This window comes from Dipodomys spectabilis, unplaced genomic scaffold (assembly GCF_019054845.1).
Source record: "Dipodomys spectabilis isolate Male_0828 unplaced genomic scaffold, ASM1905484v1 ptg000241l, whole genome shotgun sequence".
Classification (NCBI taxonomy): Eukaryota; Metazoa; Chordata; class Mammalia; order Rodentia; family Heteromyidae; genus Dipodomys; species Dipodomys spectabilis.
The window spans coordinates 655,089-682,974 of NW_024870918.1; the positions used below are offsets into that span (position 1 = coordinate 655,089).

Consider the following 27,886-nt stretch of genomic DNA (forward strand, 5'->3'; position numbering starts at 1 on the left):
GAAAAGACTATATGAATTTAATTTTATATAAAATGGCTATACTTTTCTGTTCAAATTTCCTTCAATTCCACTTAGGCATAAGGCAGTTTAGCATAAGGCAGTTGTTCTTTAAGAGAAAGAGAGGGAAAAAGTTAATAAGAATATGAGAGAATCTCTTTTCTGAATTGTGAAATTATGGAACAGGGCAGACTAATGATTCTAACAAGAGAATATGTACACACACACACACACACAACTGCTACCCAGGAAGGCCAGCAATCCTGCCATTAAAGACACTGGAACTGCCTGACACTTGCAGACAGGTTCCCCTCCTGTAATAAACCAGCACAGATCTCAACAGTCACCTAAACTGATCCCAAAGGGTGAGCAAATCAACTAAGCAATTCTCATCTCCCTAGTCTGTTGCTTAACACTGCCTCTTAACTCCTGTCAAAGTAAATTCCACCATTTCTGCAAAGAGCTCTAGTTTGGAAGGCAGAGAAACTCCATTAAACCTCAAAATAAATAAATAAAAATGGCTAATACTTTACACCAGACCTTCTGTCATGTAAGCCTCATTGGCAATGAATGTCATGCATATCTTATGGCCAAGACGGCCAACAAACCTACCCTAACCAGCAATGGCAGGCAGGATTTGGAACTAAATCTGTCCTTAAAAGTCCATGCTCTAACCACATTGTGACATTAGCTTGCTCCTAGTCTATTGTGTGTGTGTGTGAGTCATGGGGCTTGAACTCAGGGTCTGGTCACTGTCTCTGAACTTCTGTGCTCAAGGCTAGCGCTCAACCACTTGAACCATAGCTTGCAGCTCTTTTCTTGGTAATTTATTTGTGTTAAGAGTCTCGTGGACTTTCCTGTCCAGGCTATCTTTGAATTGTGATCCTCAGATCTCAGCCACCTGAGTTGCTAGATTACAGGCATGAACCACCAGTGCCTGGCTGTTTCGAAAAGAAGTGAAGCACTGATTTCTAGGTAAGTTTTAAATTGCAAGCAGCAACTCACTGTCCATTTAATGATTGTAATCAACATTTCTTTTTAATGAACCTAGAACAGTATGGACAGACTCCTCCTATCTGCCCATTTCATTTTCCACAATTTCACTTACCCACAGACAACCAAACTCAGAAAAGACTAAATGGAAAAATCTCAGAAATAAACCATTCCTAGCCAGGGCCGGTGGCTCATGCCTGTAATCCTAGCTACTCAGGAGGCTGAGATCTGAGGATCTTGGTTCAAAGCCAGCCAGGGCAGGAAAGTCCGGGAAACTCTTCTCTCCAATAAACAACCAGTAAACCAGAAGTGGTGCTGTAGCTCAAGTGGTAGAGCGCTAACCTAGAGCAGGAGAGCTGAGGGACAGTGCTCAGGCCCAGAGTTCAAGCCCCACGACCGACAAAAAAAAAAAAAAAAGAAAAGAAAAAGAAATAAACCATTCCTTTCCCTTCTGTCTAGAATCAAAATCTTTCCTTGGCCCAGCAATATCCAAACACCACACATCCTTCCTAAACCATCTGCCACTTAGAAGACACTTCAGTTATTGCAGATCTTGTCATGGGACCCCAGTACTTCTGTTCAATAAATCTTTATTTTACTTAACAACAACCCTAGAGCACAAGAGTATGATGCTAGAAATGTGGATATGCCAAAGAGAAGCCTACTATCATTAAGTATGTATATGGTGAAGGCGAGTATAGCTAGGTGTGGGGGTGTTTAATCCCAACTGTGGGAGGTTGAAGTAGAAGGATCATGAATTTGAGGCCAGCCTGTGTTACACAGTTGAGTTCTAAGCAACTCTGTGCTATATAGTAAGACTCGATCTCAAGAAGTAAAATAAAACAGCAACAACAAATAAAGGAAGACTTGAGTACTACGAAGACACAGTTTAAAGCATCACTGGGTTCTTGGAACATTCACAGTAATTATATACTAGCACTGCTGGCTGGTCATGAAATTTGGCTTCAATTGGACATTTCTTTGTCCACATATAAACAGACTGTGGGATAAGTAGCCCCATCTTTTTTTTTTTTAAACAACTGCACTGTGGAGTTGAACTAAAATTATGTCTCTGGTCTTTTTCTACAGAATATTCTGTATCATTAATATGAAAAGAAAAAACTAGACACAATATCCACCAAAATACTACAAGAAAGAAAGAAAGAGAGAGACAGAGAGAGAGAGAGGGGGAGGGAGGGAGGGAGGGAGGGATGGAGGAAGGAAGGAAGGAAAGGAGAGAGAGGAGGGAAATAAGGGAAGAGGGAGAGAGACAAAGAAAGGAAGGAAGAGAGGAAGAGGAGGGAGGAAATGGAGGGAAAGAGGAAAGAAGGAAGGAGGGAGAAAGGGAAGAAGGGAGGGAGGCAGGAAGAAAGAAAGGAAGAAAGGGAGGGAGAGAAGGAGGGAGAGAAGGGGGAGAAAGAAAGGGAGGAAGGGAATGGAAGGGAAGGGAGGAAGGAAAGGAGGAAGGAAGGAAGGGAGGAAGGAAGGAGGAAGGAAGGAAGGAAGGAAGGAAGGAAGGAAGGAAGGAAGGAAGGAAGGAAGGAAGGAAGGAAGGAAGGAAGGAAGGCAGGCAGGCAGGCAGGCAGACCTTATTTGCTCAAGCTTTCCAGATACAATATGAGAAAGGAACAAATACAAATAACGACTAAAATGAAAACCCCATACCTTTTACAAACGAGGTCAGAAAAACCAGCAAAGAAAACAAATATTATGTTAGAAATGCTTTGTTTTGCTTTGCAATCCACAGGATTCTGAAGCATAAGCAGCCAGAAATGTTTAACAAGAACAAGAACAGGAAGAGAACAGACACCTAAACAGACCTCCACAAGACCATCTCAGGTCAGTCAGCAAGTGCTTCCAATGCAGTATCTCAAAGAACCACACTCCCAGCTAGTTCTAGAGTCCTAGCAACAGTGAAAATAGAGCTCCATCACCTGGTACAAAACAGATCTCAAGTTCACCTAAAAATACTAAGCGCCAAGTCCCAAAACTTCATTAAGCCAAGATGCATAGTGTTCCTTCCCCATTGCCTTTCTATACACTTGGACTCTCTCCCTTCAAGACTGTTCCCTGGGGTAGACAATATTACAGATCTAAAAGTTGGGGGATAAAAGTTCCAAAAGAAAAAAAAAGTTTACTATGTTTACTATGTTGTGTAAGAATATATAAGGTTATAAAGGTATAGAGAGAGTCAAAGTGTATGCCGTATCTTAAATTCGGACATAGCTACCACTTGGTACAATAGTTGACAGGTAAGAATGCTGGCAAGGTTCTATTTTCTAACCTGGATGGAGTTTACATAGATGTTCACTTCACAATCCATTAATATTCTTGTTTATTAAATAATGTTCTGGTATTTTAATCATGTCTTTTAACTATTTGGGACCATCAAACCCACGCCTACCCCCGTTTCCCTAATAAACCTCCAGATGAACAAGGACAAAACACAAAAGGCAAAATGATGTCTCAAAGAAAGGGCAAGCTAAAATAAAGCCTAGTAACCTGTACTTCAAAAACACGGATTGTCTGTAATTCTAGCACTTGGAAGGAAAATTCTAGCATTGAAGCAGGAATATCTCAAATATGAGGCTAGCCTGGGCTACACTTTAGGGAAACCCTGTCTCAAAATAACAAGAACTGAGGATTTAGCTCAGTGGTAAAGAACTTGCCTACCATTTGCAAGGCCCTGGCCTTAGAATTATTGAGATATTTTTAAAATATGCTGTACCTCTATGAGTCATCTTCAACATACAGTGAATAAAAAAAAAAAAAAGATGAGGACTCAGGTAAAAAAAAATGTGTGTGTGGGTGTGTGGGTGGGTGTGTTATATGAAAAATATAACAGATTTGTAATAGGAGCTATTTCAGAGTCAAGAATAAAAGACAGCCAGGCATTAGTGGCTTATATCCATAATCCTAGCTACTCAGGGGTTCTAATGGCTTATATCCATAATCCTAGCTACTCAGGGGTTCTAAACCAGCAAGGGTAGGAAAGTCTGTGAGACTCTTATGTCCAGTTAACCAGCAAAAAGCCAGCATTAGTGCTGAGCACCTGTGGCTCATACCTGTAATCCTAGCTACTCAGGAGGTGAGATCTGAAAGTCCCTGAGATTCTAATTTCCAACAAACCACCAGAAAACCGGAAGTAGCAGTGTGGCTCGAATGGTAGAGAGCCTTGAACAAAAGAGCTCAAGGACAACTCTCAGGCCCTGAGTTCAAGCCCCATGACCTACAAAAAACGAAAACAAAAAAGCAGTCTACAGTATATCTTCATACTATGTGGCAATTTAAAATATTTTCAATCAGATGATGAGGCAGTATACTCCTCTAAGCCTTAATAATTCTAACAATGGACAAATCTAAGGCAGAAGGTTCAGGAGTTGGACGTCAGACTGCTCTACACAGTGAGACTCTATCTCAAAGACAAAAAAAAAAATTTGAAAAGAATTTTACTTAATTACACAAAGAAACACTCATAGAGTATTGAGGAAAGGTTTAAAAAGTACTAGATGCAGCATGACTTAAACTTCTTTAGGGAATAACAAGAACACAGTGAGCTGCAAACAAGATTAGGAGTCAGTTCAGCCAACAAATTGAACTCAGTGATGGGACCCCTGTCATCCTACTTATGCAGGGGGGTGTAGGAGAGAGGACAGTAGTCCACTAACTTACAGGGGTGGGGGGTGGGGAGTAAGCTGCTTAAGAAGGACTTAAACAGGCAAACATTTTAAAAAGGGCTGAAGATATGGCTCAAGTGGTAGAGTGGCTACCTAGCAAGAAGAGACCTTGAACTGACAACCAGTACTACCAAATAAACAAATACACACACACACACACACACACACACACACACACACACAAGCAGAGACAAATGAAATTGAAAACGGAAAAACAAGACAAAAATTGCTGCACCTAAAACAACGTTTGTGCCGCTTCCAGGAGAGCATGTATGCATGTACTGGGGAAACAAACCCAGGACCTCATGCATGCGAGGCAAGCTCTCTACCAACAGGCCAAGATAAGAGCTGGTTCTTTAAAAAAGAGACAACAGGAAAATAGTAATAAAAGGGAAGTCCCTTAATTTAATAAAAAATAATATAGCTAACACACTTGGTGAAATACTGTGTGCTGTTCCCCTATGATAAGGAACAAGTAAGAATGTTTCTTTTTACTACTCTTACTTAACATATGGTGTTTACAGTTCTCCCCAATACAATAAGGCAGAAGCAAATGAAAGTCATAAAGATTAAATTCATAAATTATTCCTGGCAAGTGAATGGAGACAGAAATAATGGGCTATGGCAGTCATAATACACAATGTAGGTATGTGAAACTAGGCAACTTGAGGGGAAGGGTGGGTTGGGACATAGGAGGAGTGAGGAGGGAAAGGGTGACATTGATCAGGATGTGTTGTATTCATAAACAGACATGCTGATTTATATATATAAATCTATAATCTATATATTTATATGAATCTATAATCTATATAAATGTATATTACACATAAACATATTGTACAATACATTAAGTTATATATTACATTATAACATATATAATTACACATGCCATGTTATATATAATTACATATGTCATGTTATATATAATTATATAATTATTAACTAATTATTAGATTTTATGATTTAGAACTTTATATAACTATATAATAAAATGTGTGTATTGTATGTACATAGATAATATGTATATATACACAGCATATGTGTATATTATTTGATATATTATATATAACATACTTATATATACATATGTATATTATATGGGTTTATATATAAATATTTAATGATTTACTTTATATATATATACACATATGTATATATATTTATGTATATGTACATATACATATATATTATTCCTACCTGCAGATAACATGATTATCAATGTAGAAAAATCCCCTAAAAATTTACCAAAAAGCAGTGAAACATACCAACAAAACCCACCTACCTACTAAGAAAATAAAGCAAGTTTGCAGAGTACAAGGTAAATATACAAAAAAAAAAAATCAACTATATTTTCATATACTAACAACACAGAGACCAAATTAAAAATACTGCTCCATTTCAACTGCTTTAAGAAAAATCAGGCATATCTAACAGTATACACAGGGATTGAGTTAGAAAACAACGTAACACTGATAAAAGAAAAAAATAGGTATTTTTAAAAGTAGACTATGTACATAAATTCGAAAACTCAACAAAAATATCAATTCTCTCCAAATTGACATATGTTTAATACAATCCTTGTGGAAATTAACAGCAAGACTTTTCTGTAGAACAGACCAGCAAATTCTAAAATTCTGTGGAAAAGCAATTAATGTAAAGCTGGAATAAGTGAAATGATTCTGAAAATTGAAAATTAGGAAGCCAGGCTCTTCAGGCTCATGCTTAGAATCCTATTTTGGAGGCTGAAAACGGAAGGATTGTAGTTCAAAACTGCCCAACTAGAAAAATCCATGAAATTCCATCTCAGTGAAAGAAGCTAGTGTTATAGCACACATCTATCTTCCCAGGTAGAAAAACTGTAGAACCAGGAAAAACATGCAGATTGGGTATCACTTACTCAAAATGCTTGGGATTAAGTGTTTTGGATTTCTGATTTTTTTTCTTAACTTTAAAACATGGAAACATACAAAAAAAGATAGACCCACGCCTAAACATGAAATTCATTTATGTTTCATATTCATCTTACACAAATATCTTTTGTATGTGTGTGTGTGTGGGGGGGGGGGGGGATAGGAGGGTCATGGTGCCTGAACTCTGGACCTGGGCGCTGTCCCTCAGCTCTTCAACTCAAGGTTAAAGCTCTAGCAATTGAGCACAGTGCCACTTCCAGCCTTTTCTGCTTATGCGGTGCTGAGGAATCGAACCCAGGGCCTCATGCATGCAAGGCAAGCACTCTACCACTGAGCCACCTTCCCAGCCTCTTACACAAATATCTTGAAAGTGCTTTTTATACAATATTTTTAGTGTACCTAATATTTTACTTCTGACATGTCACATGATGTCAGATGTGAAATGTTCCATTTGTGGAGTTATGTCAGCCTTCAAAAGAAAAGTCTCAGATTATGAGATTATTTCAGATTTTCAGATTAAGAATGCTTAATTTGTCATAGAAAATCTTTAAGATTTAAGGCTAGGAAATGAGTTCTTACATTTAAAATCAAAAGCTCAGCCACAATTTAAGAAATTGAGAAAATCTACTCTGTGACTTTAAAAACACTGGGTAGGGGCTGGGAAGGTGGCTCAGTGGTAGAGCGCTTGCCTTGCATGCATGAGGCCCAGGTTTCAATTCCTCAGCACCACATAAGCAGAAAAAGCCAGAAGTGGCGCTGTGGCTCCAGTGGTAGAATGCTAGCCTTGAGCTGAAGAGCTGAGGGACAGTGCCCAGGATCAGAGTTCAGGCCCCAGGACTGACAAAACAAAAAACAAAAACAAAAAACAAAACAAAAACACTGGGTGGGAAAAAAAACAAAACATAAAACACTGGATGAAATGCTGAATACCTGTAATCCCAGCACTCAGCCAAAGGCCAGGCTGTCCTATCTAGCAAGACTCTTGTCTCAAAAATAAACATGGTTGTGCTGGTAGCTTTAGTGTGGCCTTGTTTGTGATCATCTGGGTAAATGCCCAGAAGTGGGATTGCTAGGTCACAAAGGAGCTCTATGTGGAGTCTCTTGAGGAACCTCCATACTGACTTCCAGTGGTTGACACCAACAATACAGTAGGGCTCTCTTCTGGCCCCATCCCCGTCAGCATCTGTCATTATTAGATTTTCTGACTATAGCCATTCTAACTGGAGTGCAGTGGAATCTCAAGGTTGTTTTGATTTGCATTTATGACCAGAGAAGTTGAGCATTTCTTCATGTGACTATTGGCTATTCTTAGTTCCTTTTCAGAGAAGTCTCTCTTTGAGTCTTTAGCCCACTTGTTGATGGGGCAGTTGTTTCTTTGAGGATTTGTTTTGGGAGGATTTAATTTTTTGAGTTTTAAGTATATTTTCGATATGAGGTCCTGTGAAGATCTTCTCCCAGCCTGTGGGCTTTCTATTGATCTTACTAGCAGCATTATTCACCATAGCTAAGATATGGAACCAACCTAGATGCCCCTCAGTAGATGAATGGATCAAGAAAATATGGTGTATTGTATTTGATGTTGGTATAATTTGTGGAGGGGAAGGGAAAAAACAAATCTTTTAAATAGGGATACAGGTGGATCCATTGCAACAATGAGATGTACAAGTCGTTATGTAGAAAACGAACTTTACAACTTTGGTGGGGGGGGGGTTTGGGTGGGGGGGGCGGGGAGAGGATGGGAAGGGATGGGAAGGGGAAACAAAGGAGGAGGCTACAATGCTTGATAAGAAATATACTCATTATCTTGCTCATGTAATTGTAACCCCTCTGTACAGTATTTTCACAATAAAAAAAGAAAATATGGTATATATATGTATATATGTATATATACATATATATATAGAATTCATATATATATATATATATATGAATTCTATGCTTCCATCAGAAAGAACTATACTGCCCCATTTGTTAGGAAGTGGAAAGACCGGGAAAAAAATTGTATTAAGTGAAGTAACCCAGTCCCAAAGAAATTTAGATCCTATGGTTTCCCTTATTTGCAATAATTAGCATACATATAGGATAATCTTATTAGATGAGCTGAAAAACTCAAAAGCCATGTACATATGACCATATAAGATGATGCTAAGTGAAATGAACCCCAAGATATGGAACAAGGGGTCTATTTATTGTTATTGTTTTAATGTACCATATGATTTTATTATTGTTGTTGTTTCTTTTGTATGTTCTTTCCTTTATGGTATTATCACTATATTTGATTTTGGTGCCCTGCATCTTGTACATACATTTATCTAACTTGGGGAGGGGAAGAGGAATAATAAAACACTGAAACAAGGCCACAGGATGATGCATTGCAACAAGGCCACAAGACAGTATACTAGAAATAACTATACAACTTTGGGTGGGGGGCATGGGAGAGGAGTGGGGAGGGAAGGGATAGTAGGGCAACAGCAAGGAAGGGAAGGGGTAACAATGCTCGACAAGTAACGTACTCATTGCCCTACTCACGTAACTGTAACCCCTCTGTGCAGCATTTTTACAATAAAAGATAAAAAAATAAATAACTTACAAATTATTTATAAAACATTATGAAATAATTGTTTATTTTTGTAAATTGATTACCTATAAAGATGAAGAACTGAATTATTGATGAAGAAGAGAATTATTGGCAAGCCACTTAACTGGCCAAAAATCCTGAGTATACACCAAATGCCCAAAACTCATGGTTGAGGGCAAGTCAAAACAAGAAAACAAAACCACTACCAACTCTTAAAACATTATAAACAAATCAACAGTCCTATTAGAAAATGGGCAATGGCATTAAAAAAATAAAGACATCATTAGTCACTTTGTGATATGTGGGTTAAAGCCACAATGAGATATTACTACACAAGTAGTAGAATGACTACAACTAAAAATAGTCAAAGGCTGGAGAATGAAGAGCAATTGAATCGCTCACTTGTTGGTGAGAATAAAATAGTACAATCACCCTAAAAAAAAGCTTGGCAGTCTCTCAAGAAATTAAACACAACTAACTACAACAAAGCATTTGCTCCCAGTTATTCCAGAGAAAACAAGACCTGAATTCACATCAAAATAATGCCTGTGGTGGCCAAAGACAATAATCCTAGGTACGCGGTGGGCAGAGATCAAGAAATCATAGCTTGCCAGCATAGACAAAAAGTTCATGAGAATCCATCTCAACCAACAGTTTGGCACAGTAGTGCACACATGCTGTCCCAGATAAGAAGGAAGCCTAATGGCTAGACCTAGTGGTATACATCTGTCATCCCCAGCCAACAGAGACAATAGAGGCACAGGAATACAAAGATCACAGAATAGGCTGTAGACATAATGCAAGACCTTACCTTGAAAATAATCATTGCAAGCTGGGTTCTGGTACTTTTACATGCTGGTGTAATGCTAGCTAATCAGGAGGCTGAGATATAAGACCATGGTTCAAAGCCAGCCTCGGCAGGAAAGTCCATGAGACTTTTACCTCCAATTAACTAACAAAATATCCAGAAGTAGAGCTGTGTCTCAAGTGGTAGATTGCTATCCTTGAGCACAAAAGCTCAAAGACAGCACCCAGGCTCTAAGTTCAAGATCTAGGACCAACCCCCCCACCACACACACACACACACACACACACACACACACACACACACACTCTCTCTCTCTCTCTCTCTCTCTCTCTCTCTCACACACACACACACTCTCTATTTATATATATATGTGTGTGTGTGTATATATATATATACATATATATATGTATATATATATATATATATATATAAAACCAATTCAGAAAGGGGCTGAAGAATGAATCAAGTAACAGAGCAAGGAAAATGATGCTCAAAAATCAAGGCAAAAGTTAATGTGCTTCAATAACGTTATAAAATGACAATTTAAGAATTTGTTGAAGAAGCTGGGTGCTGGTGGCTCATGCCTATAATCCTAGCTACTCAGAAGGCTGATATCTGAGGATCGCAGTTCAAAGCCAGCCCAGGCAGGAAAGTCTACAATTCACCACCGAAAAAATAAAAGTGGTGCTGTGACTCAAGTGGTAGAGCATTAGCCTTGAGCTGAAGAGCTAAGGGACAGCACCCAATCCCAGAGTTCAAGTCCCACAACTGACCAAAAAAAAAAAAAAGATTTGTTGAGGAAAAAAAAGATGTGTTGAAAAGAGGCATGTCTCTGGAGGAAGACAGGAGCACTGTAGGAAAATGAAATCAAACAGCCACAGTACAACACTGAACTATGCATCCTGACCATGTCAAGTTTCTCCTAAATAGGGACTATACCCACAATACCAATGGTCTACTGAGTGCAAAAATGTAGTATAAATGTTCTGGCTTTGGGGCTGGGAAGGTGGCTCAGTGGTAGAGCGCTTGCCTTGCATGCATGAGGCCCTGGGTTCGATTCCTCAGCACCACATAAGCAAAAAGAAAAAAGCCGGAAGTGGTGCTGTGGCTCAAGTGGTAGAGCACTACTAGCCTTGAGCTGAAGAGCTGAGGGACAGCGCCCAGGCCCAGAGTTCAGGCCCCACGACCGGACCCCCCCCCCAAAAAAAAATGTTCTGGCTTTCCCCTACATCAATATTAATAGCCTGAGTATAATATTATAGGTATCATAGGAAAACCAGATTTTTCCAGATGTTTCCCATGTGGAAAATAGGATAAATCTACATAGGGTTTGTGTTATATTTTATTACTGTATAGGCATCTAAAGTTATCTCAAATGAACATGTTTTGCTTAAAGAATAACAAGGATGGTAGACAGATGGATCTGGAATAGAATTTCACAACTTTCAACTAACAGCATTTAATAAAAGGCCATTACAATTCTTGCCATTTGCCTCTAAAAGATAAATCATGCCTTGGGTAGCCAAAAATTCATCACTTGGGGAGTACACTTTCCTGGTCAATAGAGGCACAATAAAGTAGGGTCTTAATCAACAATATTCAATCCATACTTAGCATGTTAAAAGTCATTCTAACCCCAAATCGGTTCAGCTGTCAGTTAACAATCCCAAGTCCCAGGACACAATGAGAGGGAAAACAACAATAACAACAACGACAGATACATTCTTTCAGAAGATCCAATTTATTAACAGCCAGATTTCTCCCCCAAAACAATGAACCAACTAGCCAAAAAAATGTGTTCCTTTTCAACAGGACATTTTAAAGGCTTCTGTTGATTAAAATTCTACTTCGCTCTTCCTCATCAGAATCTCACGTAAACCATGTGTAGCACTACCTTGAGACCAAGTGAGCTCCTCAAATTTCACAGGTGGTAACACTGAGGCTTAGTCTCCTGACACACTAGAGCTCTTGCCCAAATCCACTGCTTCTCCAATTCCCAGAAACAATTATCTTTCTCATGGAATTCTTTTCTATTTAGGCTTCAAATTCCATATAATCTCTTGAGTCATGGGCTTTATGATATGCAGAGACAAAAGTACTTGGGACAGAGGGCTGGGAAGGTGGCTCAGTGGTAGAGCGCTTGCCTTGCATGCATGAGGCCCTGGGTTCGATTCCTCAGCACCACATAAGCAGAAAAAAAAAAGCTGGAAGTGGCACTGTGGCTCAAGTGGTAGAGCACTAGCCTTGAGCTGAAGAGCTGAGGGACAGCGCCCAGGCCTAGAGTTCAGGCCCCACGACCAGACCAAAAAAACAAACAAACAAAAAAAAAGTACTTGGGACAGAGCTTTATGATGCTGATGAGGGTAGTCAGTATAATAAAGTTTACTTTTAAAAATGGTACAAAATACTGTCTATTGTGAAGTTAGACAGGGGAAAGTAAGTCTCCAGGCTGGAGCTGGATGAATTCTCACTGAATGTTTAACTCAGAAGCTTTCTATATCTTGGCTTTTTATCTTCAGCAAAATGACATTTCCTCTTTAATGTCAGGAAGCATATAATGATATAGTGTAATTGATGCTGACTATAAAATAGCCCAGGATGGCCTAGAACTCAAGACCCTGCTGCCTCAGTCTCCAGAGTGCCGTATAATACACCATGCCCAACATGAATACGTCCATCACTGAATGCATTCCAGCATCAATTTGAAGACTCAAGTTCTCATTAACTACAACGTCTCTGGATAGGAAGGGGATAGTTTTATTTAACAAATGAAGTGAACTCCCAGAGTTTGACCCAGGTCTATCTCCTTGAGAATCCTTACAGCTTTCATTTTGTTGTTCTGCTGTTTTGCTTTGCTTTGCGACAGCATCTCACTTAGTAGGCTACAGGCTGTCCTCACATTCTCTATGTAGTACAGGCTGGTCTTGAACTCATGATTCTTCTGCCTCAGTCTCCCACCTGTTAAGATGACAGATATGCACTACTACACCTAACTGTTGGGCAGTTTTCTTAATGCCACAGGCTGCTATTCCTAATCATCAAGGATATGGGAAAAGAAAGGTTTTAACTATTAAAATATAGTCATTTTCAACATCAGCACAACTGACTTTTGGACAGAATAATTATTGCGGGAAACTATCCTGCCTCATAGAATATTTAGCAGTACGCTGGTCAATACTAGATGTCAATACCAAAACAACACTCCAGGTTGAAATAACCAGAAAGATCTCCAAACACTGCCAAATGCCCTTTGTTGAGCAACTATACCTCTAGCTGACAATCACTGCATTCACAAAGTACCTACAAATAACTAGAACCGGTCAGCTAAATGAAAAAAACTGAAAAGATATAATTCTCTTTAAAGTTCTGAAAAGTTTCCAAGCAGAAACAGGAACAGATTCAGGATATCACCAACTACATCTAATAGTCCACAGTACTAGAGATTGAATCAGGGGCTCGGGTCTCATGCTTGCAAAGCAGGCATTCTACGCCTTGAACCACATTTCTAGCACCTTTTTTGTGTTTCTTACTTTCAAGGTAGTGTTTCAGTTTATGCCCAGGCCAACCTGGGCTGTGGTCCCCCTTACTTGTGCTTCCCTAAGATAACAGAGATACATCACTGCTCCCAGCCACTAAGTAAGATGGAGTCTCAGAACTTTTCTGTGATCCGAGACCTGTCAGCTAGGATTACAGGCTTAAGCCACCACGCCCAGCTCACTACACTTTTAAGTATTTATTAGAACTCATCATAATCCTATGATACGTAGCACTAATCACCCTACACAAATGATAGGAAGTAGAGCCTAAGTAACATTAAAGGACTTACCTAAGGTCCAAGAGCTAAAAGTTAGACCAGGATTCAATCCAAGGTCTAATACTAAACCTAAACTCTTAACTGCCAAGCTAGTATGACCATGACGACTTTTACCATGGTGAAATAAAGAAAATAAAGAACATCTTTACTTAAGAACCATTTCCTTCACCTATAAGGATCCTCACAGCACTCACTCCATCCTATCAAGATACAAAGAGATCCACAAAGTTTTCCTTTGTAACTTCGCAGGCCAGCCTCAGCTTTTTCTACTTCAAGTTACTCAAATTCTTCCTGCTTAGATAGCAAGCCCCTGAAGAGCAGAGGCAAACTTCTCACATCTTATGCCCCTCAAAAAACCTTGCACATAAACAGGCTCAATAAACTTTTTCCGAAAGAATGGTCCTGAGGTAGAAAGCCTCTCATAAAAATGCCTATTCCCCTCAGTCCACTCCATGGGGGATGCTGGAGTACTTTTGGCAGATGTTATTCTTGTATCTGGCCAGAGGTTTTACTGAAGATCTTACTGGATATTCCCTGAGTTGTTTCCAACTGTCAAAACCCTAGTCAGAAAAAAGCAGAAAGAGACAACTAGCAACACAGCCTGTTGGTTATATCTCTCATCAAGCTACCAAGGGCTCACAACTTTCTATTGTATAGCAATGTATTTGTTGTTTAAAAAGAAAAAAAAAAGTCAGGGAGGGGAAAAACAAAGGAGGAGGTAACAATGCCCGATAGGAAATGTACTCATTACCTTACTCGCTTATTACCTTACTTGTGTAACTGTAACCCCTCTGTACAGTATTTTTACAAAACATATATATATATATATATATATATATATATATATATATATATGAAAAGTCTTCATTCTAAGGCACCTCTATTCAAAAAAAAAATCCAGAGTTCATAGAAAATAGAAGCCCTTCTTGTATGTATCTTCTTGTATGTCTCTAGACTAATCTGGAGTTCAAAAATGAAAAAGATCAATGTGAACACTAATCAATCACTTTTCACAAGGCCAGACTGAAAATAAGGGTGACAAAGTCACTGCACAAATAACTCAGTGATCTTTCCTTAACTCGCTCAGCTTTCCCTCTTTCCTTCCTTCTTAGACAGAATCTCACTGCATAGCCCAGGCAGGCCAAATACTTACGAGCATCCTTGTCTCAGTCTCCAGAATGCTAGGATTACAGGTGTGTATTACCACATCCAGCTTTCCACCTCCAGTTTCTAAGTAGTACACAGAGCACAGGAACTATATGGGCAAGCTTTTCCTAATATCACCCTCATCACTGTACATAAGATCTTGTGGTTCTTTCCTTCCCAATCTTCTACCTTCATCAGCTGACATAACACTCCATCCCACCATATGCAACAATCTCCCTTAAAGAAATGCAGAAATAGCATAGCGGGCCACTGCTGGCTACTCAGGATGCTAGATTTGAGGACTATGTTTCAAAGCCAGCCAGGATAGGAATGTTTGTAAGACTCTTATCTCCAATTACCAGCAAAAAAGCAGGAGTAGACCAGTTTTTCAAATTGTAGAGCACTAGCCTTGAGCAAAAAAAGCTCAGAGACAACACCCAGGCCCTGAATTCAAGCACTAGTACTGGCACCAAAAAAAAAAAGAAAAGAAAAGAAAAAAAGACAGAAGTAGAACTATCAAAAAAAAAAAAAAATGTATTCAGACAGATGATGAAATGGACGGGCCACCGAATACAGGAGCCAGAGAAAAGTTAAAGGTATCATCCTGACCGAGGCGGTTTCTGTGACTAACCACACACCTTTGGTTTTCTTTTGTCCACTGTTGGAAAATTCAGTAATAAGTCTTCAAAGGCATATGCCTATGATTCCAGGGGACCAGCCAAAAATAAAAACTATTCTGATTTGAGAGACTTAAATGTGGTCTTTTTTTTTTTTTATGGTATCTAGCTCTGTGGGACAAGAAGGGAGCTTACAAAAATCTACAGTTGACTGCTTGCGTGAAGTGAAGACACGTGGGCCTACCTAGTGACCCATCCACGTCCAGATTCGCTCCAGGCCTATCAATCACGCGTCCTGATGGACACAAACACATTCTTCTTTTAAATTCTCGAATTCACACCCAAGGAAGGAGGAGCAGCCGAGCAACACGAGCGTGGGGGCGGCGCTGCTTTTGGAACCAACCCGTAGTTATCTTTTTTTTTTCCTCTCCAGATGCTCCTGGACCACAATTCGAGCCCACAGACTGTTCCCCCCCCCCTTTGTGGGGAGAGGTTTGTGGCACTGAGTGGCGGACGCGAGAGGGAGCTGGCAATAACACGTCAGGCTGGGAAACGTGTGCATGTTTACTACCAGCGCCCCGCAGTCGCCCCGCACCCCGAGACGCCCGGGGGGGCCCCCCACGTCCCTCCCGCGCGCCAGCCCCCACCGCCCCCCCCCGCACCCCAGCCCCCCGCACCCCGAGACGCCCGGGCCCCCCACGTCCCCCCCGCACCCCGAGACGCCCGGGCCCCCCACGTCCCCCCCGCACCCCGAGACGCCCGGGCCCCCCACGTCCCTCCCGCGCGCCAGCTCCCCCCGCACCCCGAGACGCACGGGGGTCCCCGACGTTCCCCCCCCCCCCCGCACGCAGCCCCCCCCGCACCCCGAGACGCCCGGGCCCCCCACGTCCCCCCCGCACCCCGAGACGCCCGGCCCCCCACGTTCCCCCCGCACCCCGAGACGCCCGGGCCCCCCACGTCCCCGCCCCCCCACGCGCAGCCCCCGGCCGCCCCTCTCTCCGCACCCCGTGCCGCCCCCCTCAGGTACGCACCGCGGAGGCCCGGGCTGTCCTCTCGGGCCCGAATCTTCCGGATCTTGACGGGGCGGCCGCTCAGGGTGGACAGGACCAGCCGCTGTCGTAAGAAGTTGCAGCCCGCGTAGCCGAGCGAGTGCGCCGGGGTCGCCATGTGCGCGCCCGGACGCCGAGGCGCCGGCCACCCCTCCCCTCCCCGGGCGCGAGACCCCGAGACTTCGGACGGGGCACGCGGATGGCGACCCCCCGGCGACGGGGACGGCGGCGGCCCCGGGTGGCCGCCCTTTAGTCCCGCAGATCCCGCAGCCCCTCAGCGCGTCCACGTGGTTTGGAACAGGAAGACGGAGTAGACCAGACACCGGGGTCAGAGGGGAGCGGGGCGGAGCCAGCGGCCCCCTTCTGCTTCCCCGCCCAGTTGTGGAGAGGGAGGCGGCGGCGGCGGGGGAGGGCGGACGATTGCTCCGGGCTACGCTTTCTATTGGTCCTGTAAAATCAGGGCGGTGCCTATTCCGGGCCACCATTGGCCCACGCTGGAGCTGGGCGGTGCCCAGACCTCGATGAATTGGCCAGTAGTGGAGATGGGCGGAGCCTAGGTCCCCGGCAACAGCGCACGTAGTGGGAGGGGATGGAGGGTGGAGGGAGGGATGGAGGAGGGGGCGCGTACCCGCTGCCTGGGAACCCAGGCGCGGAACGGGCTGGTCGGGTCCGTGTTCGGTGGTTTTCCCGGAGGAAGCTCCCGAGGAGGCGGGGGACTCCAGTGAATCGCCTACCGTAGCAGGGCCGCGCACGGCAGCCAGGCGCGAGGATGATACTGTCCTAGATGAGCCGGCAGAGCGCGCGCCCTGCCGGGGCGACGCCGACACCGTGCCCGCTGTCCGTGGCAGAATAGCCGCCTTTGGTCGCGGGGGGAAAAGCCTAGAAGAAAACGCCAAGCGCAAAGTAGCACCCTAGAGCTGGGACCCGAGTTCGGGAAACCGATCGTGGCTTACTGTGGGAGACCCACCTCGCTTTGTCCTTTTCCGTCGGTGCCTTCGTTTATATTCCTTGAGCTTCACCTCCGAGCCTCAGAACAAATAGTTGCAGCAACTTCAAACATTGTCTCTACAGAGAGACAGACAGACAGACAGACAGACAGAGATAGAGACAGACAGAGAGAGCCTCTTCCTCTTCTCCATTCTCCAAACGTGCAAATGTTCTTGAATATTGGGTGATTCCACTTCTCAGACTTTCAGAGATGCCCAGTTACCTACCAACGTGAAAGTTCAGTGTCATCATTACCTTAAGTTTGTAGCCGTAATTAAACAAAATTCCCCAGAGCAAGGAGTTCCAGAATGCACCGTGGGGCATGGGGTGAGGGGAGTATGCTCAAAGAGTGGGTGCTGGAGTAAGATCAAAAAGTGTAACCCACCCCAAACGGTAAGAATCAGGGTAAGAATCCGTTTTGAAATATAAGGAGGACAGAAAGAAGGAGGTCAGGTTAGTATACAAATGTAATTTAAACTTGATAGAATCAGCCCTGAGGGTAACTGCAAACCTATTGTATTAATGCTGTTTATTGAGATGGCATTTTAGGGAGCTGATGGTAATCTATAGACAGCATTTGAAAACTCCAGGGGCCCTGAAGACTCCCCCTTATTGCTGTTGTGTGGGATGCTAAAGCAATACAAGGAAGTGTCACAAGGGTGATCTTTTTGTGTGAGTGCCTATAATAGGCCTTGAACTCAGGGCTTTGAGTTCTCACTTGGCTTTTTCCACACTAGGCTCTGCCACTGAGCCACAGCTCTACTTTGAGCTTTTCGCTGGTTAATTGGAGATAAGAAAGTTACAAAAGTAACTAAGTATGTAAATATAAATGATGTTAGTATTTATGCTTACAACTTTTTTTCCTTTTTTTTTAAAGGCAAACAATGCCTAAGTCAATCACTAAGTATCTATGTTATAGGATATACAATGAAGGAAGGTATAAATTGTAACAATAACAGCATAGAGTAGAAGGAGAGAAACAAAAGGAATAGTTAATGAAATTGAGTTAGAACTTATTTAAAATAGGCTGCTAATAGATACTATTATTCATTTCCAGTTCAACACTAAAAATTAAACAATACATAGTAAATACATAGTAAACTGACAAAATAATTAAAATTACACAATAGGAAATACCTATTGAACTCAAATACATAAGAGGACTTTCAGCAAGTGAGTCTTTTGAGGGATACTTTATATCCAAAGCATAACAAATGCCATTAATATTTATCTAACATCTCGAAGAGTGCAATTACCCATGATGAGCAACTAGGAATGTAGAGTTGAGCAAGACACCTGTGTGTGTGTGTGTGTGTGTGTGTGTGTGTGTGTGTGTGTGTACATATACATTATATATATGTATATATATACACATATATAGTCAGTGAAGGTATATATATGTATATATAACATATATGTATACATAATAAAATACATAAACATATATTAAAACATATGAATTTAAATATAATAAATATAAGTACAATGTATAAAATAAATAAAATATAATATATACACACATATATATAATTTACCCAAGACATCTTATTAAAGATGAATATTCGTGGGATACAACCGAAGGTCTGCTGATTTGCACAAGTAGAGTCAGCTGCAGAAATGGGTATCTTAAAATAAATTGCCTAGCTGACCATTCTGCAGGGGGCTCAAACTGCTCTGTGCAATTCTCTGGTGCAGAAGCACATGGAGAATGGATGATACGCAGCTTCTGAGAGAAGCTGTGTGACCAGCACTCCAGCCTAGGAGGAACAGAGGAAGCAGTATCCTTGTTTAGCTTTCTTCAGGCAGTCATAGGATATAGTTTCTTACAGAGAAAATGCTAAGGGTTATGTCTAGCCTACTGTGAGTGTTTCTGATTTTGATGAGCCTGGGGATATTTGAGAGATGAGAAGCTCTTTGTCCATGGCCTTTGTTCATTTGCTTGGAACAATCCTATTTATTTGATCTCCTTTAATCCCATAGAGGATTCTCAAGTGGTAGAAGTAAATTTACCCTTCTGAGTTTATCCTACCATTTAGTACTTTATAACTGAGAAACTTCATCTTTCTAATGTTCCATTTAAATTGTTTCAATAAATCTTTTGCAGCCCTTGTTAGAATTTTGACAGAAACCTGCTAAGAGAGACTGAGCCAGAACTATGCAGCCAAGTGACTCTCCAGATGCTAATATTCAGAAATGGCAAGGCAGTCATGTTTTACAATCATAAGGCTAGCTCTGGCCAAAAAAAAAAGTTCTCAAGGCTCTGTGTCAACCAATAAAAATCTGAGCAAGGAGGAACACCTGTTAACCCGGATGCAGTGGGAAGTGTAAATAGGAAAATCATACCCAGATCTGTCTGGGCAAAATAATGAGTTTCTATCTCTAAAAATAACCAGAGAGGGGCTGGGAGGTGGTAGAGTGTTTGCCTTGCATGCATGAGGCCCTGGGTTCGATTCAAGCAGAAAAGCCAGAAGTGGTGCTGTGGCTCCAGTGGTAGCGCACTAGCCTTGAGCTGAAGAGCTGAGGGACAGCGCCCAGGCCCAGAGTTCAGGCCCCATAACTGGCAAAAAAAAAAAAAGTAAAAACATAACCAGAGGAAAAATATTTACCAGCAATATATCAGACAAGGGCCTAATATCCATTATGTACAGAGAACTCAAGAAACTAACTAATGAACTAATGTTCATCATCCCTGGCTGTAAAGGAAATGCAAATAAAAATAACCCTGAGATACCATCTTACCCTAGAAGAATGGCCCATATCCTAAATTCAGCCAATGACAAATGCTGGAGGGGAAAGAAGAACCCTACTTCATTGCTGGTGGAAAGCAGTCTGGAGGTACCTCAGAAAGCTTAATATAGATCTCCCCTATAACCCAGCCATACCATTCCTAGGCATCTACCCTAAACAACAGGAACCAGAATACAAAGACACATGCACCATGCACTTCCATGTTTATTGCAGCACTGTTCACAATAGCCAAGATATGGAAACAACCCAGATGCCCCACTACTGATAAGTGGATCCAAAAACTGCTGTACAATGGAATATTATGCCGCCATTAAAAAGGACAAAATAATGGCATTTGCCATTCACTAGTGTGAATTATTTTGAGCGAGGTAAGCCAAGAACAAAGAAACACACGGTGCATGGTCTCCCTGGTATGTGGATGCTAAAGCCAAATGCAAGGAGATATGACAAAGTAAAAAGAACTGGAGAGAAACAAAGGACAGCCACTCATTTTGTTGTATCATTGCTAAATGATACAACATGTATACTATATATATGCACGCAATGGAGGGAAGATAGGAGGAGGACACAGAATAAATGGGAAACGGAACAACATACAACAAAGGGGCCCATCAGCTGCACTGGACATAGAAGAAAAAGAACTAAGCAACCAAAGACAGTGATGGGCAGGGAGGGATGAGAGGGAAAGAGGGAACAGCCTACACTAAGCAGAAGGAAAGTAATGTAAGCATCACCTGATGTGGAAGAAATAATTATATTGTCAAACTCATAGAATTCACAAACTTTATAGACCAGGAAAATGACAATTTGCCTTGTGAAGGTTAAAATGTGTTTGTGACTTTAACTAAGTATCACTATTCCACGATACTGTGAAATTTATGTAATCACCTAATCTCAACTTAAAAAAGAAAAGTGAGAGAAAGGATGGGTTAGGAGAGATGGGTGACAATGTTGTCAGACCTGCATCTTATATTTATATACTGGTTTGTAGAAGGGGAACTTCTTTATACAGTTAGTTAAAGATAATAATAATAAAATGATTTTTTAAAAAAAGGTATATTCTCCAGTTTGTTGAATGGTAGCCCCATTGTACAACAACTTCATGAGAATAAAGAAAAGAACCAAAGTTTCTGATACTCTGTAGTTTTAGAGGGCAAAAAAATCCTTTCAATAAGAAAACACTAGTAAGATAGATTAGATAGATAGATAGATAGATAGATAGATAGATAGATAGATAGATAGATAGATAGATAGATAGATAGATAGATAGATAGATAGATAGATAGATAGATAGATTAGATACAACCAGAACAGCTTGGCATTTCTCACATGTGGCTCACATGTGTATGCCTAACTACTCAGGAAGCTAAGATCTAAGGATTTGGGTTCAAAGCCAGCCCAGGAACGAAAGTTTATGAGACTCTTACTTTCAATTAACCATCAAAAAGCTGGAAGGGCAGCTGTGGCTCAAGTGGGAGCCAAAAGGCTCAGGGTCAGCACTCAGTCTCTGAGATCAAGCCCCAGGACAGGCACAAAATAGAATGAAATAAATAGCCAGAGTCAAAAGAGCTGGAGGTATGGCTCAAGAGGTACAGCACCTACATAGTCAGCATAAAGCTCTGAGTTTAAACCCCACTACCACCTCTCTCCCTCCGCCCCCCTCCACACACACACATGCACACACACACTCATACTGCACATGGGAGAGATTTTTTTCTTTGTAGCTCAGTGGATGAGAAGAGTCAAGTTAACAAAGGTGAGGCTGTATTCTAAGAATAAAAGAAGAGTATCAGGATTCAAGAAAGAAGTGATAGGAGAGCTAAAAAGCATGGAGAAATGGAAACAGAAAAGTAGGCAGCAGGGCACAATTCCATGATCCATGGGGAAGCTGTAACCATAGAGTAGAGCACTAAACTTGAGCACAAAAGCTCAGGCCCTGACTTCAAGTCCTAGGACAAGAAAGCAAACAAGCAAGCAAGAAAGAGGTAGGGAGGGGAAGAGAGAAAGAAAAAAGAAAGAAAGAAGGGAAGGAATGAAAAGAATGAAAGGAGAAGAAAAGAAGAAAGAAAGATGAAGATCAAAAGGGAGAAAGGAAGACAAAAAGAAAAAGAAAGAAGGAAGAAAGAATGGAAGAAAGAAATGAAAGAATGCACCATACAAAGAATCATTGAAACGAAGAGTTGGTTCTTTGAAAGGATAAAAGAAAAAAAGAAAAAAAAGACGGCTGGGAATGTGGCTTGGTGGTAGAGTGCTTGCCTAGCATGCATTAAGCCCTGGGTTCAATTCCTCAGTACCATTTAAACAGAAGAAGCTAGAAGTGGCACTGTGGCTCAAGTGGTGGAGTGCTAGCCTTGAGCAAAAGAAGCTCAGGGACAGTGCCTAGGCCCTGAGTTCAAGCCCCAGAACTGGCAAAAAAAAAAAAATTGACAAACCTTTAGCCAAATTAATGAAAAGAGATATAATTTAATAAACCTAGTGACAAAAAAGGTGATATTAATACTGATATCAGCGAAATACAGGAGATCATGAGGAAACACTGACATTACAACAAATTGAGAAAGCTAAAAGAAATATAAATTTATAGGCACATTTGATTTTCCAAAACTGAACCAAGAGGTTATAAACAATCTAGGTTCTTCTTTTTCTTTTTCTGCAGCTGCTGCTGTATTACAGTTTGAACTCAGGGCCTTTTTCTTGCTAAGTGGTTGCCTAACATTTGAGCCATTGCCCCCAGCTCTACCTAATATAAACAATCTAAGCAGATTAATAACAAGCAATGGCATTGGAACAGACATAAAAAATTTTTTTCCAACAAAGGAAATCCCTGGTTGTGATGGATTTACTGATGACTTTACTAGACTTTTATTACTTTCTTTTTTTTCTTTTTTTTGGGGGGGAGGGGTCCAGTCGTGGGGCCTGAACTCTGGGCCTGGGCGCTGTCCCTCAGCTCTTCAGCTCAAGGCTAGCACTCTACCACTTGAACCACAGCGCCACTTCCGGTTTTTTTCTTATGTGGTGCTGAGGAATCGAACCCAGGGCCTCGAGCATGCAAGGCAAGTGTTCTACCACTGAGCCACTTTCCCAGCCCCAACTTTACTAGACTTTTAATGAAGAGGTAACACTAATGTACCTCATTTTATTTTGTAAAACAGAGAAGGATTTTGGAAATGAACTATACAGCTTTGTGGGGAGGGAAGTCGGGAGGGGAAAAACTGAGAGAGAATGATGGAAGGGATGACACTGTTCAAAAGGAAATGTACTCATTACCTCATGTAACTGTAACCTCTGTGTACATCACATTTACAATAAAAGTTTAAAAGAAAATAGAGAATGAATGTTACAAAACTCATTCTGTAGAGCCATGGTTATCCTGATACCAAACCAAAGTAAGAATACAAAGAAAAAAAACTATCATAATTTTTCTTGATGAACATAGATGGAAAAATTCTCAATAAAGTACTCGCAAACTGAATTCAACAATACCTTATCAATCATGAGCCAGTTGATTTCATTCTGGGGATTCAAGGATGGTTCAATATCCCCAAGCAATACGTGTAAATACAACTCATAAATAGAAGCAAAGAAAAATAAATCGTAAGATCATCTCAATCAATGGAGAAAAAAATTGATAAAATCTAGCATTGCGCCAGGCACTGGTGGCTCACGCCTGTAATCCTAGCTACTCAGGAGGCTGAGATCTGAGGATCCTGGTTCAAAGCCAGCCCGGGCAGGAGAGACCGTGAGACTCCTATCTCCAATAAACCATCAGAAAACCGGAAGTGGCGCTGTAGCTCAAGTGGTAGAGCGCTCGCCTTGAGCTGCAGAGCTGAGGGACAGTGCCCAGGCCCAGAGTTCAAACCCCACTGTATCTAGCATTGGATACAGTGACTCATGTTTGTAATCCCAGCTATTAGGGAGGTGGATATTGAAAAGATTTCAGGCCAAAAGTAAAACATTGTGTTAAAAAAATAAATTTTTTAAAAAGCAAAACAATGAAATATTAAGTACAATGGCATGCACCTATTATTTCAGCTATGCAGGAAGTACAAATAGAATTGCAGTCCATGCCAGCTAGGCCATAAAAGAAAAACACTGTGCAAAAGATAACCAAAGCAAAAACAAAACAAAAGGCTAATACTGACCCCCCTCAAAAAAAAAAGTTAAAATTCTTTTGATAAAAAGCTCTGGTGAAATTGGGGATAGAAGGAATATACCTCAACCACTAACAGCATTATACAACAAAACTATGGCTAAAACTATGCTGAATGGGGGGGGGGGGGGGGGGAATTGCCTTCCTCTAAAATGAGGTAGACAAGAGAGTCCATTTTTTCCACTCTTATTGAAAAGAATGTTTAAACTTTTAGCCAGAGCAATAAGGCAAGAGAAAGAAGTAAAAGTGACATGGAAAGAAAAGTAGTAAGTAAAATTCTTCCTAATAACAGATGATATGATCCTATATTTATAAGCGCCACCAGAGTACGCCTAGATTTGATAAACACTTACAGTGAAACAGCATACAACATTCAGTGGCGAGCTGGGAAGGTGGCTCAGTGGTAGAGTGCTTGTCCTTGCATGCATGAGGCCCTGGGTTCAATTCCTCAGTACCACGTAAGCAGAAAAAGCTGGAAGTGGCGCTGTGGTAGAGTGCTAGCCTTGAGCTAGAGAGCTGAGGGACAGTGCTCAGGCTCAGAATTCAGGCCCACAACCGACAAAACAAAACATTCAGTGGTTTCTCTGCAGAGAAACTATGAACGAAAGAAATCAGAAAAGCAATCCTATATGCAATAGCCTCAGAAGAAAAAAAAATCTAGGAATAAACTGAACCAAGGCAGTTTTCCTCAGCTTTGGGCAGTGGTTGCTTCAGGTCAGCAGGAGTTGAACAGCTTTCACAGTAGTTCTTGCACCCAGTACCGCCTATAGTCTGAAGTTTGTAGTCACTTCTTACCAAAGTACTTTGTCAGCCAGTGGCCCCAGGGCCTGGCATTAATTGTGTCGTGATGGGAGAAGAGCTATAGGTTAAACTTTTCTACTGATCAGTTACACATCACCAATGAACTTCCTGAAGAATCTTTGATGACTACTCTGCCCGTATTATGGTAGTAAACTGGTGAATCTAGGCTTGTAAGATAAAACTGGTCAAGAAGATACACATGAGAGAGCTGGCCCAGGACCAGCAGAAAAAAAAAATTTTTAAAGAAAGGGAAAAAAAGATATACATGACAGATTGCACTTCATTTTCTGTTCACAAACAGATGTATCCTTGTGTGTATGCTGCTACTGGGCCTTGAACTCAGGGCCTGTGCACTGTCCCTAAGCTCTATGTGCTCAAGGCTAGCACTCTACTACTTTGAGCCACAGCTACACTTCTGGTTTTCTGGTGGTTAATTGGAGATGAGAGTCTCACAGACCTTCCTGCGCTGGCTAGCTTTGAACTGAGATTCTCAATCTCATCCTCCTGGGTAGTTACGATTACAGGTATGAGCCACTGGTTCCCAGCCACAGATATGTTCTTAACTTACTTTTCCCTTAGGTGTGTTGAATTGAAAATGTCTATGCAAAGTGGTATCCAGAAATGGGACACCATTGCCCCCTCATTCTAGGGGGAAGAAACCATCATGTTGAAGAAAATGAAGATACAAGTAAGACACAGAAGAAGTATCTGATGCCGATCATCTTCCTTCTATGGCATAGGAATTAGCCATGGCTAAGGAGATACGTGCTGTGAATTAGCTGAGATGTTCAGCTTCCATACAGTGAGGCCTCGAGTGTTTCATGAAGTAACCCAGCAGTCCTTTGGCCCATTTCTCATCAAAAAAAAAAAGGAAACTGGGGCTGGGAAGGTGGCTCAGTGGTAGAGCCTTGCATGCCTGAGGCCCTGGGTTCGATTCCCCAGCACCATATAAGAAAAAAGAAGGGCTGGGAAGGTGGCTCAGTGGTAGAGCGCTTGCCTTGCATGCCAGAGGCCCTGGGTTCGATTCCTCAGTACCATATAAGCAGAAAAAAAAAAGCCGGAAGTGGCGCTGTGGCTCAAGTGGTAGAGCACTAGCCTTGAGCTGAAGAGCTGAGGGACAGCGCCCAGGCCCAGAGTTCAGGCCCCATGACCGGACCCCCCCCCCCAAAAAAAAAGGAAACTAATAATAGTAAAAGAAAAAGAAAATTGCTGCTGTTAGAAATGTTTGCATCCCTCCTTCTTGGCCTTGCTCATAGAAACTTGGTATATTTTTCTCAAAAAAAAAAAAAACAAAAAGAATAGGGCCTTCACACTTAATGCCAAGTTTCTGTTACGGATTAACTTTTTTTCATAAAGCCATTTTTAACCAATCAGTAACTTTATGGTTTTGATTTAAATGTAAGAATTTAAACTCACATTCTATTAAAAATTTAGCTCTAAAGTCTCTCTCTCACACACACACACACACACACACACACACACACACACACACACAATTAGAAACACTAGAAACTAAAACTACCTCCCATTATCTGTGGGTTGGCAGAACTATTACTATGAAAATGATCAGATTGCCAAAAGAAATCTCCAGATTCAGTGCAGTTTCCCTGAAAATTCTAATGGCTTTCTACATAGAAATAGAAAAATGAACTAAAATTTATACTAAAACATAAAAGGTTCTTTCTTTCTTTCTTTCTTTCTTTCCTTCCTTCCATCCTTCCTTCCTTCCTTCCTTCCTTCTTTCTTTCTTTCTTTCTCTCTTTCTCTCTTTCTTGTTGTTGTTGGTTGTAGGGCTTGAACTCTGGCCAGGTCGCTGTCCCTGAGCTCTTCAGCACAAGGCTAGTGCTTGATCAACCACTTGAGCCACAGCACCCCTTCAGGTTTTCTGGTGATTAATTTGAGATGAGTCTCCTAAAATATTACAGCTCTATGTGTGTATGACTAGAATTTGAACACAGAGCCTTGTACTTGCTAGACAAGTGCTCTCTCATCTACGCTAGGCCTCAAGACAGTATTCTTACAAGTTATCCTCCCTCTCTCTAGAAGAAGACTCTTTAATTTGGATGCTAAGTCTCTATGTATGATTTTAGTATTTCAAGTTAACTTTCTTAATACTTTTTGTGAATGGCATGTTATTTCAACTCAAGTTTTCTATTTTCTTCCCCTAATCTGAAACCAGTCATGTTTCTCAAAGCTCTGATATTAATGAATAGGAATGAGGAATTAGGGACTGAGAGCTAGCGCTCATTGTTACTTTACCCTATTTCAAGACTTTTTCAGTAAACAGCACCAGAATATTTTCCTCTCCTTTAAGATGAAATATACCACAAGCCGGTAGTGGTAGTGCCCTGGATTTAAGGTTTTAAGTTAACCTTATTGTCCCTATAGTTGCATCTTGTTTTTTCTTTCTTATACCAAAAAATCCTGGCTTCCAATGATTCCAACATTATTACTCTTTTGCATTATTAAAAAAAACAAAAACAAAATGCAGCTTCAGACCAACACCACCAAACTACCACCAACAATATGATTGTAGAAAATGGTTTGTAGGTTTTTGTCCTGGGCTCTGTCCCTGAGCCTCTCTGTGCTCAAGGCTAGTGCTCTACTACTT

General features: G+C 41.3%; 1 protein-coding gene across 3 annotated transcripts in view; it reads right to left on the minus strand.

Moving 5' to 3' along the window:
* The window catches only part of Rcl1 (RNA terminal phosphate cyclase like 1), a 52,225-nt gene extending 35,314 nt beyond the window's left edge, over nucleotides 1-16,911 (minus strand). The window contains exon 1 of one of the 3 annotated variants that reach the window (XM_042699405.1): nucleotides 16,572-16,909. In XM_042699405.1, coding sequence (XP_042555339.1) covers nucleotides 16,572-16,707 — 136 coding nt within the window. In that variant the 5' untranslated portion in view covers nucleotides 16,708-16,909. Of the gene's footprint in view, nucleotides 1-16,571 lie in introns of all 3 variants that reach the window. The other 2 variants (XM_042699407.1, XM_042699406.1) reach the window with 2 other exon arrangements.
* Between the last annotated feature and the right edge of the window lie 10,975 nt (nucleotides 16,912-27,886).